This window comes from Pseudopipra pipra, chromosome 21 (assembly GCF_036250125.1).
Source record: "Pseudopipra pipra isolate bDixPip1 chromosome 21, bDixPip1.hap1, whole genome shotgun sequence".
NCBI classification, from domain to species: Eukaryota; Metazoa; Chordata; class Aves; order Passeriformes; family Pipridae; genus Pseudopipra; species Pseudopipra pipra.
In genome coordinates this window covers 2,524,461-2,538,640 of record NC_087569.1, presented here as the reverse complement: position 1 = coordinate 2,538,640, position 14,180 = coordinate 2,524,461, and the positions used below count along the sequence as shown (strand labels likewise).

Here is a 14,180-nt window from a genome sequence, read left to right as displayed (position 1 = left end):
CTGTTACCCTGCCCTACGTAGGGAGTGAGATGTGGATGGAGCTTCCTTCCATTCCCTCATTGAATATTCCCAATGGTTTCTACCCCAGCAGGGAGAAATCTTGCTTCTGAGATTGTTTTTTTCTCATTTTTTTGCTATCAGTCAGAACTTCTCAAGGACTTTCCCCATTTTGAAGGGGCCCTACAAGTAAGATGGGGAGAGACTATTTCCAAGGGCCTGGAGTGGCAGGACAAGGGGGAATGGCTTCCCACTGCCAGAGGGCAGGGTTAGATGGGATACTGGGAAGAAATTGTTCCCTGGGAGGGTGGGGAGGCCCTGGCACAGGTTGCCCAGAGAAGCTGTGGCTGCCCCATCCCTGGAAGTGTCCAAGGCCAGGTTGGATGGGGCTTGGAGCAACCTGGGCTAGTGGAAGGAGTCCCTGCCCATGGCAGGGGGTGGAACTGGATGGTCTTTACAGACCCTTCCCACTCAAACCATTCTGGGATGATTCTATGGTTTAAGGGCCACTTCTTGACAGCACAGGCCATGATTTTTACTTCTGGCCAAGCCACCTTGTGTTTCAGTCCTGGTGAGGTGATGGATTGCCCCGTTCCATCTCTCAGCTCTTCGCTTTGGTTCAGGCTCTTGTGCTTCACTGGGCAGCAGTGGTGGTGTGGGGACATAGCCTGGGATTATGTTGACTCTGGCAGCTCTTTTTAATAAGATTTTCTTGCTGTTGGGCTGTTTGCTGGTTCACAGCTCACTCAGGCCAAGTTTCCAGCATTCATCTTTGTGTTCCCTGTGAAGGCTCCAAGCCCTTTCTGCTGTGAGTGACAGCAGGGAGAGCGGGGTGGCTGTGGGACTGACAGGGTGTTTATCCATGGGCTGAGTGAGCTGCAGCTCTGTCTGTGCCTGTGAGAGCTGGGCTGTGACAGCCAGAGCTCTGAACCTGGAGCAGGACAGTCCACAGAGCACCTCTGCTCCTCTCAGAGGATCCCAGGATGTGCTGAGCTGGGAGGGACCCCCAAGGATCCTGGAGTCCAACCCTCAGCCCTGCACAGGCCCAGCCCCAAGAGTCACCCCCTGTGCCCCAGAGGATCAGCCAAACCCTCCCTGAGCTCTGGCAGCCTTGGGGCTGTGCCCACTGCCCTGGGGAGCCTGGGCAGTGCCCAACCAGCCTCTGGGGGAAGAACCTTTCCCTGAGATCCAACCTGAGCCTGCCCTGGCACAGCTCCAGCCATTCCCTGGCTGCTGTCCCTGGTCCCCCCAGAGCAGAGCTCAGTCCCTGCCCCTCCTCTGCCCCTGCCCAGGAAGTTGTGACTGCAGTGAGATCTCCTTGTGCTCCAGAGTATCCCTGTGGAAGCCTGCTCCCTGGCCCTTCTTTTCCATGTGTTTTAGCCTTACAGGAAGGTTGTTTTGTAAGGAAACAAGTGCCATTTCTGTGGGCAGCCTGATGTCTCATCAACTTCCCAAATCCCCACGTGGCTCTTGCCATCCCTGACAGATGAGCCCGAGGGAGGGGAAAAGCTGTCAGCATTCCTGGCTGTCCTCCTGCCCCTGGAGCTTTGCTTGCTGTGAACTTTAACTCTTCAGTCATGTCATTCATGAACTTTAGTACTTCATTTAACAGCTCCCCCGGGAAACTTTTGCTAATCCTTCCTGCTGCCAGGCAGCCTTTTCCTGAGAGCCCTGCCAGTGTTTTCCCTCAGCTCTGGTTCTGTTAGTCCTGGCTCCAGCCCCTGATGTATCACTGTTTTCCTAATGCTTGTGTCTTTCATTTGTTAAAAGATCCTGGAGCCTTTAGATGGATGAGGCTGTAAATCATGGCAAGGCCAAGGGTTCCCTCTTGTCTGATCACTGAGAGGTTAAGCAGGAAAGAAATTTAGTCAAAATTGGGGTATTCTGGGTGTCATTTTTCTTCTCAGAGTAAAAGCTTCTGGGGGAACTTTGTTTTTTCAGCCACGGCAAATCAACAAGTAGAGCCATGAGGCTGAAAGTGCTAAATTAAGTTAATTTAGGGAATCATATAGAATGTGTTTGGGTTGGAAGGGACCATCTTGTTCCACCCTCTGCCATGGGCAGGGACACCTTCCACTAGCCCAGGTTGCTCCAAGCCCCGTCCAGCCTGGCCTTGGACACTTCCAGGGGTCCAGAGGCAGCCACAGCTTCTCTGGGCAGCCTGTGCCAGGGCCTCCCCACCCTCTCAGGGAACAATTCCTTCCCAATACCCAACCTAAATTTTCCCTCTTTGAGTTTGAACCCGTTCTCCTTGTCCTGTCACTGCATCTCCTGATGCAGAGTCCCTTCCTGGCTGCCTTGGAGCCCCTTCAGCTCCTGGAAGGTGCTGTGAGGTCTCCACACAACCTTCCCTCCCCCAGGCTGAACAGCCCCAACTTTCTCAGCCTTTGCATGGAGTTTAGGTACCTTTTTTTATTTTTCTCCCCCCTGCAATATTAATTTGCAGGATATTTGATGTAACAAAATAGAAACCAGAGAGATAGTGGGCACCTGGACATCCTGGAGAGAGCTCTCCAAAGAGGAGAAGTGGCAGCAGCACGTCCTGTTGGTCCCACTTGGATGCAGCTGGGGCTGAGTTTGGGAAGCAAATCTGTAGCAAACCCTTTGAAACACTTGGAAGGTGATTTATCCAAGTGGCAGCAGCACCTCTGCCTTGGCAGGGGGTGCTGAGCCCCTTTTTGGGACTGTGCCCTGTGTCAGATGCTCTGGACCCCTCAGAACTGGGTGCTCTGTGCCCACAGGGGCTGTGCTGCTCTGCCTGGATGGCAGGAAAGGGGAAGAGACTCCTCCTTCCCTTCACCTCCATCTGAGGTTCAGCTGCTTTTATTCAAATCAAACCCAACCCCCTGTCCAGCAGATTGCAGTGGAGCTCTGCTGAGTCCTGATTCCAGGGAATCCAGGTGTATCCATAGGTTTCTCATCTGTAGGTTCTCTGCTTTGGGAATACACACCAGGGGATGACTCTTCATTTTTCTGGCAGTGAAAAAAGGGGCCTGAAAAGCTGTCTCTTGTCACTGCTTGCTTGATTTGTTATGGAAAGGCAGGAATTTGCCTTGGATTTACTACAGGGCTCTCTGCTAAATCACCACAACTGGAGAAGTTTGCTCTGTGCAAAGTTAACTTTTGTTCTCTTTGCTCCAACCCTAAATAATAGATATGAAAGGTTTATTAAGCAAATAAATACAAATCCCTGGGCTGGGAATTCCCATTTCCCACACAAGGAGTATCTGAAGCCCATCACTTGCCAAAGGGAACGAGTCAGGGATTGCAGCTCAGGGAAAAACACAGGATTGTTTTGTTTACAGGCTTTGGCATCAGGGTGTGGGGAGGGAAAATTATGATCATCTCTGGGAGGGGAAAAATGATTAGTGAACTGTATTTCTGCTCTGCCAGAATGGGATTTTAGGTGCCTTTTTTCAGGCCCTGCAGTGACAGGGAGGTAGAAATGCAAATGCCTTAAATGCAGAAAGACTCCTTCCATATGTGGAGAATGTCTTGGGTGGGATGTCTCATTTGGAATTAAATCAATTTGCTGCATTTTAAATGTTCTGATGTGCTCCCTAATGTAGGGTTAGTTCTTCTGGGAGAATTGGCCTGGCATGAGATTACAGGGCACGTGTCCATGTTTGAATCCTTCTGAGCATTTTGAGTGGCTCCCAAATCTCAGAATCATGGAATGGTTGGGGTTGGAAGGGACCTTAAAGCTCATCCAGTCCTACCCTCTGCCATGGGCAGGGACACCTTCCACCAGCCCAGGGTGCTCAGTCTAAGGCAGAGCCTTTCCTTGGGCCTGGTTCTGCCTTAAATGATGACTTGTGGCAGGAGAAACTCTTTATTTAACACTTAATAGATAAAATCTTCATCTTCCATCTCCTTCCTTCCTTATGCATGAGGCTTTCCCAGCAATATTAATATTGTACTGTTGAAGAGATAAATGAAGATCAAGGCTCAAGAAATGAGCTTGTAAACCCACCAAATGACAGGTAATTATTAGATGTAGCCTTTGAGGGGAGTTTGGATGTGTTAAACCCAAGGAGTTCCCTCTTGGAAGCTCAGCAAACTGAGTGTGAGGAAGCAGAAGATGGACACAGCTTTCTCCTTCAGGAAGGACCATGTTGTGGTTGTTGGAAAAGATCTTCCTGCACAACATCTCTGAGCCTGCAAGCCCAGTTTTATCCAAAATGAGTAAGGAAGGCAATAATCTCTGTCCCTAAATATTTTACTCTCCTGCTTCCTTCTCCAGTGCTTATCAGGAACTGTTTTGTCCTTTAACCTCTGGGTCTATGTGGGGGGGGGGTTTATTACTACTTCTGATTTTTTTTCAGAGGCACCTTTTATTTTCTCAGGTACAAAATAAGCCTGTTTACATCCAGGAGCAGCCAAATTCCTTTCCCTGCTTGGGAAGAACAGTCTGGCAAGTCAGGAGCACTGGTTTCCTTAGTGATGCTGACAGTTGGTGGGCAGACTCAAAAACTGGAAGCATTTCTATGAACTTCTTGATGCCTTTGGCACAAAAGAGCCTTGGCTGTGAAATACCCTCAGTTTTGTGCAGACAAAATGTCCTCTGCTTGGTTTTGTTTGTTGTTTATCCATAACTCCCGTAATAAAAGCCATAAAGAGCTGACAGATTACAAGTTGCATGAAATATCCAAGTCATTATTTACACTTTGATGCTTCTTTGTGCAGACATGAGACAATAAATACCCAGAAAGTCTCAGAAGTGACACTCAGCGGGGGATTCACCACTTTTTACGTGCCAGGGTTTGCTTCTCCTGCTTGGAACCTATCCTAATACCTGCTATTCCTTGCCTTTGGTTTTTAGTGAGCTCCAAGGGCTCAGCTGGAAGCCAGACTTCCATGGGATGCTGCTGGAGTTGGCTGGGGGGCAGGGAACAGCCTTTCCTCGCAGGGTCTTTGCTGGTGGCTGAATTTTGGTGGTGCCTGTGGGTGCTGCCTCGGGGGCTTGTGGAGAGCACAAATTCTGCTCTGTGAACTCCTGGGCTGGCACTGGAGTGGTGTGGGTTCCTTTCCCAAATATGTGTCACTCCTTGTGGAGATAAGGGGTGGTTGTGCAGCCATGGAACGCTGGGGCTTAAATCCTGGAGTCCCTCTCGCTCTTGGATGGGATTTAACACCCTGTTTGTTAAAACATCCTTGAGAATGTCATTGCTGTGTTAGTAGAAAAAAATCCAGTGTGTTGTGAGGTTTTTCTTTCAGATTTACTGTCCTAAATTACCAAAGGGCCACAGTCTGAAGGGAAAAGGGATAAAATGCAAGATTACACCAAAGCAGGAATTGCTGTGTGGGCACTTGCCACTGGTTTAACTGAACTGTGCCACAGTGTTTCAAGTGTGATGCTGGAATGTAAATGGTTGTAATTCACTGTCTTTGAACAGAGAGAAAATGAGCTCCAGGAAGGAGATGTTGGAAGGAGAGAGAGCCCTGGGAGGAAGGAGGAGGAGGAGAAGAGGGAGATGATAACACCGGCCCTGAGGGACGCGCTCACGAAACAAGGTGAGGCTGCACAGCCCTGGGGGGGACAGGACTGGGGGGTTTGGGGGTGGACTTTGACCAGAGCAGTGGAAGGGGGTGTTCTTTGTGTCACAGAGGCTGCTCTGGACCCTCAGTCATGGCAGGACAAAGACCACAGAACACAGGATAGTTGGGGTTGGAAGGGACCTCTGGAGATCATCCAGTCCAACCCCCTGCCCAGGCAGGGTCACCTGGAGCAGGTGACACAGGAACACAGGTTTGGAATGTCTCCAGAGGGGGAGACTCCACAGCCTCCCTGGGCAGCTGTTCCAGTGCTCTGCCACCTCATGTGGAAGTTCTTCCTCATGCTGAGGTGAAACTTGTGGTTTAGTTTATGGACATCATTCCTTGTCCTGTCACTGGGCACCACTGGGGAGAGTTTGGCACCATCCTCCTGGCTGCTGCCATGGAGATATTTGTATGGATTGATGAGATCCCTGCTCAGCCTTCTCTTCTCTAGACAAGGCCCAACTCCCTCAGTCTCTGCTCATCAGAGAGAGGCTCCAGACCCCACATCACCTCTGTGGCCTCCTGGCCCTGCTCCAGGAGCTCCCTGGCCCTGCTGTGCTGAGGAGCCAGAGCTGGGCCCAGCCCTGCAGATGTGCCTGCCCAGGGCTGGGCAGAGGGGCAGGATCCCCCCCTGCCCTGCTCCAATGCCCTCCCGATGTTCCCCAGGATCCCTTTGTCCCTCCTGGCCCCAGGACACACTGCTGGCTCATGGCCAACTTGGAGTTCCCAGGGTTTAAAGTATCAGCCTGGGAGCGATGCTGATGGTCCCACGTGCCTCCAGCTCCCAGAGTGGAGGTTCCTCAGAGAATATTTCAAGATCAGCTTTGCACCTCTGTTTTCCCTTTAGTCCCCTGCTTTTATTTCAGTTTCAAACTCTGATTTTGTTACTGAAACGTATTTCCAGACTAGGAACGAGTTCAAACTAATTTTAAACTACCCATCCACCAGATGATTAGGTCAGTGAGCTCTGGAGAACAGTTGGAATGAATTTCATGACTTTTTTAAAGCAAAGGACAAGCATGAGAGGAGCCAGACTGAGCCCTGGAAAGGTGATGGAGCTTCCCCTTGCTGCTCAGGTGGAGACTGAAGGCAGTTTAGTCTAATTTCTTTTACCTCTTAGGAGAGAGTGTGCTCAGTTCTGTTGCTAAATCAATATTATGGAATCGTTAAGGTTGGAAAAGGTCTTTCAGATCATCAAGTCCAACCACCCACCCAGTGCCACCACCACCTTCACCACTAACCCACGTCCTCAAGTGCCACATCCACATGGCTTTGAGCACTTCTAGGGCTGGTGACTCCACCACTGCCCTGGGCATCTCTCCTGGTGCTTCTGAGCAGGCCCTTGTGGTCCCTGAGAGCCGAGCTCTGCAGTTCTCCCCAGGTGATTGTTGCTTTGGGACACAGGACCCCGGGTGGGCTCTGATACCTGTGCTACTGACCCCTGAGAGGGGAGAGTGGGTGGTTTTTGGCACCCTGCCCTGCCTTTTTTTGGGGTGCAGGGCTCTGTGCTGGCCCTGGGTGGTGTTTGTAGGGTTGTAGGAGTGTTTGTCTCACCCAGTCACTGTTGGTTTGCTTTTGGGGCGTGAATCAAACTTTGCTTTTTTAAGAAGTGGCCATTTGGCAAATGGAAGGTCACCTTCTTCCCATTGTTTTTTTGACACAGGGGAAGGCTCCCTAGGGAGTTTTGGTTTCCTTGTGGTGCTCCAGGGACAGGAATTCATTATCCTGATTAGTGGGTCCGTATTTCTCCCTTCCTTTGGCATTCTGGGTAATGCCAAAGGATGCACATTGGATCAACCAGTTGGAGCTGCTGTTTCAAATCTGCGTTTTCAAAGGCTTAAAACTATTGTGTCTGTCTCCTTGTAGTTCCAGCTGCCCCTCCCAGCCCTCCCCTCCTCTGCTGCTCACCCAGTTCTTTAATGGTCACTCAGCAGTGAAGAAGAAAAGTTGTTTCTTTTTCGTGTCATGTAATGTTTTTCCTGCCAATAACAAACCAAGAGAGGTTTTTGTGGCTATAAAAATAAACCAACTCCCTCCTTCCCTCAGCATCATTCCCTCCACAGATAACAAGTGCAGTGGAGTCAAAAGAGAATTTGATTTATTGAGCAGCAAGTGGTTGCTTTGGGGGTGGAATCACAGAGGGGTTTGGGTTGGAAGGGACATTAAAGATCATCCAGTTCCACCCCCTGCCATGGGCAGGGATACCTTCCACTGGCCCAGGTTGCTCCAACCTGGCCTTGGACACTTCCAGGGATGGGGCAGCCACAGCTTCTGTGGGCAGCCTGTGCCAGGGCCTCCCCACCCTCCTTCCCAATATCCCATCTAACCCTGCCCTCTGAGTTTGAAACCATTCCCACTTGTCCTGGCACTACAAGCTCTTGTAAAAAGTCCTTTTCAAGATTATCCCTGAGGGCACAATTAGCCAGAAGAGAAGGAAAACAAGTATTAGTGGTTCAGAGAAAGCTGTTCTTTGACACTGCACTTGCATAACAGAGTTTGCCTTTGAGCAGCATCTCTTCAGGCTGTTGTAACCTCTTGATTCACCTTCAAACAAATTTCCCTTGCTGTAGATAAAGTGAATATTGCTTAAGCAGTGGTTTTATTTTAGCCCTGGCATTGAATCTGGGCTAAATTTAGCAGGGTTGGGTTGTGTTGTCGAGGTGTGTAAGCTCTTGTAGTTGCCTGCTTGCAGATACCTTGATAAAAGGTGCTCAGTAATAGTTGCTTTTTAAAGTCACAGCTTGTGCTGTGAGCCAGCCCTGATTCCATCCCATCAGTGCTCAGCCTTGCATAAAACACAGACACAGCCCAGGCTCTCTAGTGCCTCCAGGAAAAGTGGAGTGGGAGAGACGCTGGCAGTGTTTGTGTGTGAGATTTGCAGTGGTGCTCCTGATGCTTTAGTCATTCCATGTGTTTAGGTAGAGGGAAAGAAATGAAATGAACTGAAAATAGAAGCAAACTCTTCATGGGAATGTTTCCTGTGGTTATTAGGAATTACAGCCCAATATTAACATTTGCTTTCTGTGGTTGGTTGTAGATTCTTGAAACGATCCCTGCTGGGATGGAAGTTTTACTTTTTGTTTGGCCTGGGTGCCGGGAGGATTTTGGACATGGTGAAGTGCATGGGAGCCTTCCTGGAGCTGCTGATTTTTCAGGAAGTGCATCTCAATCCTTGTTTAGCTTTAGAGGGAGTCTCAAGCTGCTATTTTAATAGGAAAGATGACTGTAAAAAACAAACAGCGTGGTTTTTTTTTTTTTTCTGTAAAACAAACAAAAAACCCAAACCAAAACACTCTTCTTTGTGTCAGGGCAGGCTCAGGTTGGATCTCAGGCAAAGGTTCTTCCCCCAGAGGCTGGTTGGGCACTGCCCAGGCTCCCCAGGGCAGTGGGCACAGCCCCAAGGCTGCCAGAGCTCAGGGAGGGTTTGGCTGATCCTCTGGGGCACAGGGGGTGACTCTTGGGGCTGGGCCTGTGCAGGGCTGAGGGTTGGACTGGATGCTCCTTGTGAGTCCCTCCCAGCTCAGCACATCCTGGGATTCAGTGTGACCCCTGTTGGGTTCGTTACCATCATTAATCACAGCCCCACCTTGATTTGCCAAATGTTTTATTGATGCTGATGGTCCCACTGGAAGCCAAACACTATGTCCTGCTGAGCACAGGAGTGCAGCCTGGCAGCTGGGAGAGTTGTTGTTTCACTGCACTGACTTCCTGAAGGATTTGGAGCCCAACCCTGGTGTTGCACAGTGCCAGCCCCTTCCAGCAGCCCTGTCACCTCAGAGGTGTGTTTGGCAGAGCTGCAGGTCCTACCTGAGGTGCTTCTCTTAAATGTGCAGGAAAAAACCAACTCAGTACCCTGAAGAGCTGAATGTTTGCTCAGGAGATTCCAAGGGCAATGGCTTCAAACTGGAAAAGTAGTTTTAGATGAGATATTGGGAAGGAATTGTTCCCTGGGAGGGTGGGGAGGCCCTGGCACAGGTTGCCCAGAGAAGCTGTGGCTGCCCCTGGATCCCTGGAAGTGTCCAAGGCCAGGTTGGACGGGGCTTGGAGCAACCTGGGCTGGTGGGAGGTGTCCCTGCCCATGGCAGGGGGTGGAACTGGATGGTGTTTAAGGTCCCTCCAACACAAACTATTCTAGAATTCTCTGATTGCTTACTCTGTTCCTCCCATGTATTTCTGGATATGGGGATGGGTTGGTTACTGATGCCAAAGACTGACCCCCCTGACATTGGTAAATTATTCTGTTGTGTCTTCTCTGCTCCCACAGGGACAGTTTTGCTGCAGTCCTCTTGGATTGTTCTTTCTTTCCTGGTCTACAATTTAGCCCCAGGGTGTCCAGGATACCTCTGATTTACTTGTATCCAAAGGCAAGGGGTGTATTAGGACACAGCTCATGTCCAGAATAGCCTGGGCTGCTTCAGCAGCCACTTTTTGTTGTGCTTTGACTTTGTAGTCAAGCTAAAAATGTGCTTTAGTCTGTGTTTCTCGGTGTATTTGGGCAAGCAAGAGGCTGATTTCAGAAAAATACTGAAAGCTGGGCTTTTCAAGTGCTCACCAACTTCCAGTTGAGGTTTTTAAAAGCATTTGGTGGCTTTTGCTGTCCCTTCCTGGGCTGAGCTTTCGGTGCCTGCAGCTCCGAGCTCTCGTGACCAGCTCAGCTTGGCTCCCTGTGCTGAGCTTTTGGAGTGTCCAGACTTTGGGGAGTGAGATCCAAAGAGATTTTGCAGGCTGTGTGCTCCAGTGTTTGGGATCTGGGAGGTTTTGGGTGCAGCTGTTGTACTCCAGGTGGCACCAGCAGCCCACAGCTGGGCCAGGGATTAGCGAGGCTGCTGCAGTCCCCAAAATGTGCCACAGAAATCAAATATTGGCCGTGGGGAGATGAAAAATTAGTTTGCTAAATAACACTTTACTCTTAGTGAGCAGAATAAATACAGTGAGCAAAGCCAGGCATAGAGAAGATCAATTCCTCAGGAAATGTCTGTGTAAATAAAGAGTGAACACCAGTTAAAAGGGAAGAGTCCAGGCAGCAGAAGGTGCTGAAGTCCCACCATGTGGAAGCTGCCAGGACCTGACTGCAATGCTAATTTACTGGCCCTGATGTAGCAACTTCTCAGGAGCAGAGGAGATGGTGAAAGCTCAGTTTTGAGGGCCTGACTCTCCCCATGTATAATAAAGGAAAATAAGTATAAATGCATTTATATTTGAAGTGCACCCCTTTTTGGGGGGTTTGTTTTAGATTTTGGAAGGGGTTTGGAGGGTGTTGGTCTTTGAAATTAAGTCTAAGCTGGAGGAAAATACAGGATACATTCAGGCAAGGATAAGGTTCAGTGTCCTTTCTTCAGAAGGTGACAGTCTCCCCACACAAGGGCCAGTGCAGGCACATGGGAATGTGGAGAAGGGAATGTGCCCCGGGTGACTGAACAGTGTCTCAGTAAAACACAACCAAATAAAATCCAGACTGTAGCAACTTGTAGTTCTGCCTCTTTTTGGATTTGTTCTGACCTGAGGGACAGACTTTTGCAGGCTGGCACCTTCCACCTTGAACTTCAGCCTGAGCTGGCACTGATGTGCAGTTCTTAAAAATGACAAGTTCTTGCAGATTTATTGTTTTTTTGGGGTTTTTTTTGGTTGTTTTCCCTGTGAATAAAGAATCACAGAATCCTGGAATGGCTTGGGTTGGAAGGACATTAAAGATAATATGAACTTACCCCCCTGCCATGGGCAGGGACATCTTCCACTAGCCCAGGTTGCTCCAACTTTATCCAACCTGGCTTTGGACACTTCCAGGGATGGGGAAGCCACAGCTTCTCTGGGCAACCTGTGCCAGGGCCTCCCCACCCTCCCAGGGAACAATTCCTTCCCAATATCCCATCTAACCCTGTCCTCTGGCAGTGGGAGGCCATTCCCTGTGGGAATGGCTGAATCACCAGTTGGGCTGGTTGATCTCTGAGGTCCCTTCCCCCCCAAACTGTTCTGTGATCCCTTTTTTGGGAGCAGCAGTTCTCTCAGGATGGCAAACCCCAGGTAGAAGTGAGTGAAGCTGCTTGGGCTGAGGGATGAACATCCTTCCTCCATCTCTCCTTGGGTGGGAGGAGGCCCCAAGAACCTGCAGTTTGGGGGGTGGCTGAGCTGCCACAGTGTTGCTGCCCCTGGGCTCCCTTCTCCAAACCCTGGCGGGGGTCCCCAGTGGGACACATTCCTGGCAAACTGTTCAGGGAATGCTCTGGCTTGTCATGATGTTCTTTGTCAAAGGGGCCAGATACAAAAGGCTTTTCTTCTGCTGTTGGTACAGCTGAAAATATCATTGATGTCTGAGGTTGTTCCTGTCAAAGCCATAATTTGACAAGAAATTCTGCCTTTGAGTACTGGAGGATTTATATTCCCACTGCCCAGGCACTTCTGTGCTGCAGAGGAAAAGGTGCTCGTGGCTTAAAACAGGCATCTGGGGCGAAGCAAAAAGCCAGTTTTGAGAGTTCTTGAGCTCTTTTATGATCAGCTGTTGAGGCTGGAATTTATTCCAGCTCCTGGCATTCCCACTTGAACTTTGCCAGTCTCGTTCTCTCGACGCCAGGTTGGGTTTGGGCTGCCTGGGAAGCAGCTTAATCCTTTCACTAATTCAGGAGACTTTTCCTAGATGTTAAAACCACTCCAGGTGTTCATTTTGTGTACAACAAGATGGATCTAAAGCAGCTGGAAGTCCAAACTTCCCATCCCTTTGGGAATGACAGTGGTTCTGCATTCAAGGTGCAGTCCTGCAGTCCCTCCTCGTGCCCTCTCTCCTGCTCTGAGCTCATGGAAGTGAGTCCTTCACAAATCACGAGCCTTCTGTGCTTTTAAGAGCACTTTTGCAGACAAAGAGAGAATCTAAAGTAGGTCTTGATGGGCTTGGCAAGGATTTCTTGAAGGTTGAGGAGTTCTAGGAGTGAACCTGAAGGTTTCTCCTCTTGTGCTTGGGCAATCTGAAAAATTCCACTGTCCAGAATGGCCTTATTTTTAAATTTGTATTAAATACTTATATAGTCTGAACAGGTTCTTCACCAATGGCATTTCTTGATGTTATTATTATTATTTATTATTATTATTATTAACTTTCTAGTAATGAATTTTAGTCTTTGGAGTGGTGGCTCAAGTGCAGCACTTATGTTTCAGCTTTGGATCCTGCTGTGCCACCATCCTTCAGCTCTGGCCCTTTTGAACTGCACTCTTGCAAAACAGCAGGAAATTGGGAACTTTTTTCCCCTGTAAACATTCTCCTGGTGTGAAATTCCTCTCTGTGCACTGAGTTTCAGCTTTAACAGATAATCATTGCTTCAGAGCAGAGGCTATTATTTCAGGGGAGTGCTTGATAGAACCACACTCATTTGTCAGCTCTGTACTGCTCTTCTCAGACCAACAGCCTTGTGAAAGCCATTAGAGTTTGTGAAGCACAATGTGACACCAGATTGGCTTTTCCAGGCTGGTGGTGACTGCACTCCTGGACAGGGATGGCTGGGTCCTTTCCTTAGAGTTCTGGGGGATTTTTCAACCACTGATCTACTTGTATTCTTTCATAATTAAATTAAATAAGGCATTGAGGGGCTGGAGGTTGTGCAGGGAAGGAAATGGAGCTGAGGAAGGGGCTGGAGCAGCAGGAGCAGCTGAGGGAGCTGGGGGGGCTCAGCCTGGAGAAAAGGAGGCTCAGGGGGGACCTTCTGGCTCTGCAACCCCCTGACAGGAGGGGGGAGCCAGGGGGGGTCGGGCTCTGCTCCCAGGGAACAAGGGACAGGAGGAGAGGGAACAGCCTCCAGCTGTGCCAGGGGAGGGTCAGGTTGGACATCAGGAGGAATTTCTTCATGGAAAGGGTGGTCAGGCACTGGAAGGGGCTGCCCAGGGAGGTTTGGAGTCCCCATCCCTGGAGGTGTCCAAGGAAGGACTGGAGGTGGCACTCAGTGCTCTGGGCTGGGGGACAGGGTGGGGATGGGGCACAGGGTGGACTCAATGGTCCTGGAGGGCTTTTCCAGCCTCAGTGATTTTGTCTGTGGGGTTTCTTCTGGACATTCTGCTCCTCAGCACAGTCAGCAGTGTTTGGGAGCTGTTCAGCAGGGCTGTCTCACAGCTCAGTTTTTCAGCCTGTGCAGATATGGCCCTGCTGCTGAGAGGGACAGTTGTACTGGTAGAAATTCAGTTTATCTGTTCAGCTTCCAAAAATAATGTAATTGTTCATTTATTTGCATAACTCATCCCCATGCAGGACCTTAGAAAGGCTGGTTGTGTGTATGGCACTGGCAAACCACACCCAGAACTCTTTGATATCCCAAAATGTGCCGTGGGTTTATAGACAGAGAGTCCTGGCTCAGGGCTGAGAGCTCAGCTGGGTCCCTCCATGAGCTCTTTGACTTTCAGAGGAAGAACTTTAAAAACTATGATTTCCATGATGGAGTTGAAATGCTGCAATGTAACTTCCAGGAGCTGCAGCCCAGTTTTGCCCCAGACACTGGAGCAATCTTGAGCTGTGACATGACCATCTCTCCCTTTCAAAGTCCCTCTGTGGGCTGTTAAACTCTGCTTGGGCTGTCAGGGTGAGCAATCTCCAAATGTTTCTCAGCCCGGTGTTACTGCCTGATAACACTCATTTCACCCCAAAACTTGTTTTAAAGCTTAATTCA

At 49.6% G+C, this 14,180-nt stretch overlaps 1 protein-coding gene across 1 annotated transcript in view; it reads left to right on the top strand.

Moving 5' to 3' along the window:
* The window catches only part of LOC135425687 (S-adenosyl-L-methionine-dependent tRNA 4-demethylwyosine synthase TYW1-like), a 92,861-nt gene that overhangs the window by 15,812 nt on the left and 62,869 nt on the right, over positions 1-14,180 (top strand). Inside the window, exon 8 of the mRNA XM_064678240.1 lies at positions 5,394-5,511. Coding sequence (XP_064534310.1) covers positions 5,394-5,511 — 118 coding nt within the window. The remainder of the gene's footprint in view (positions 1-5,393; positions 5,512-14,180) is intronic.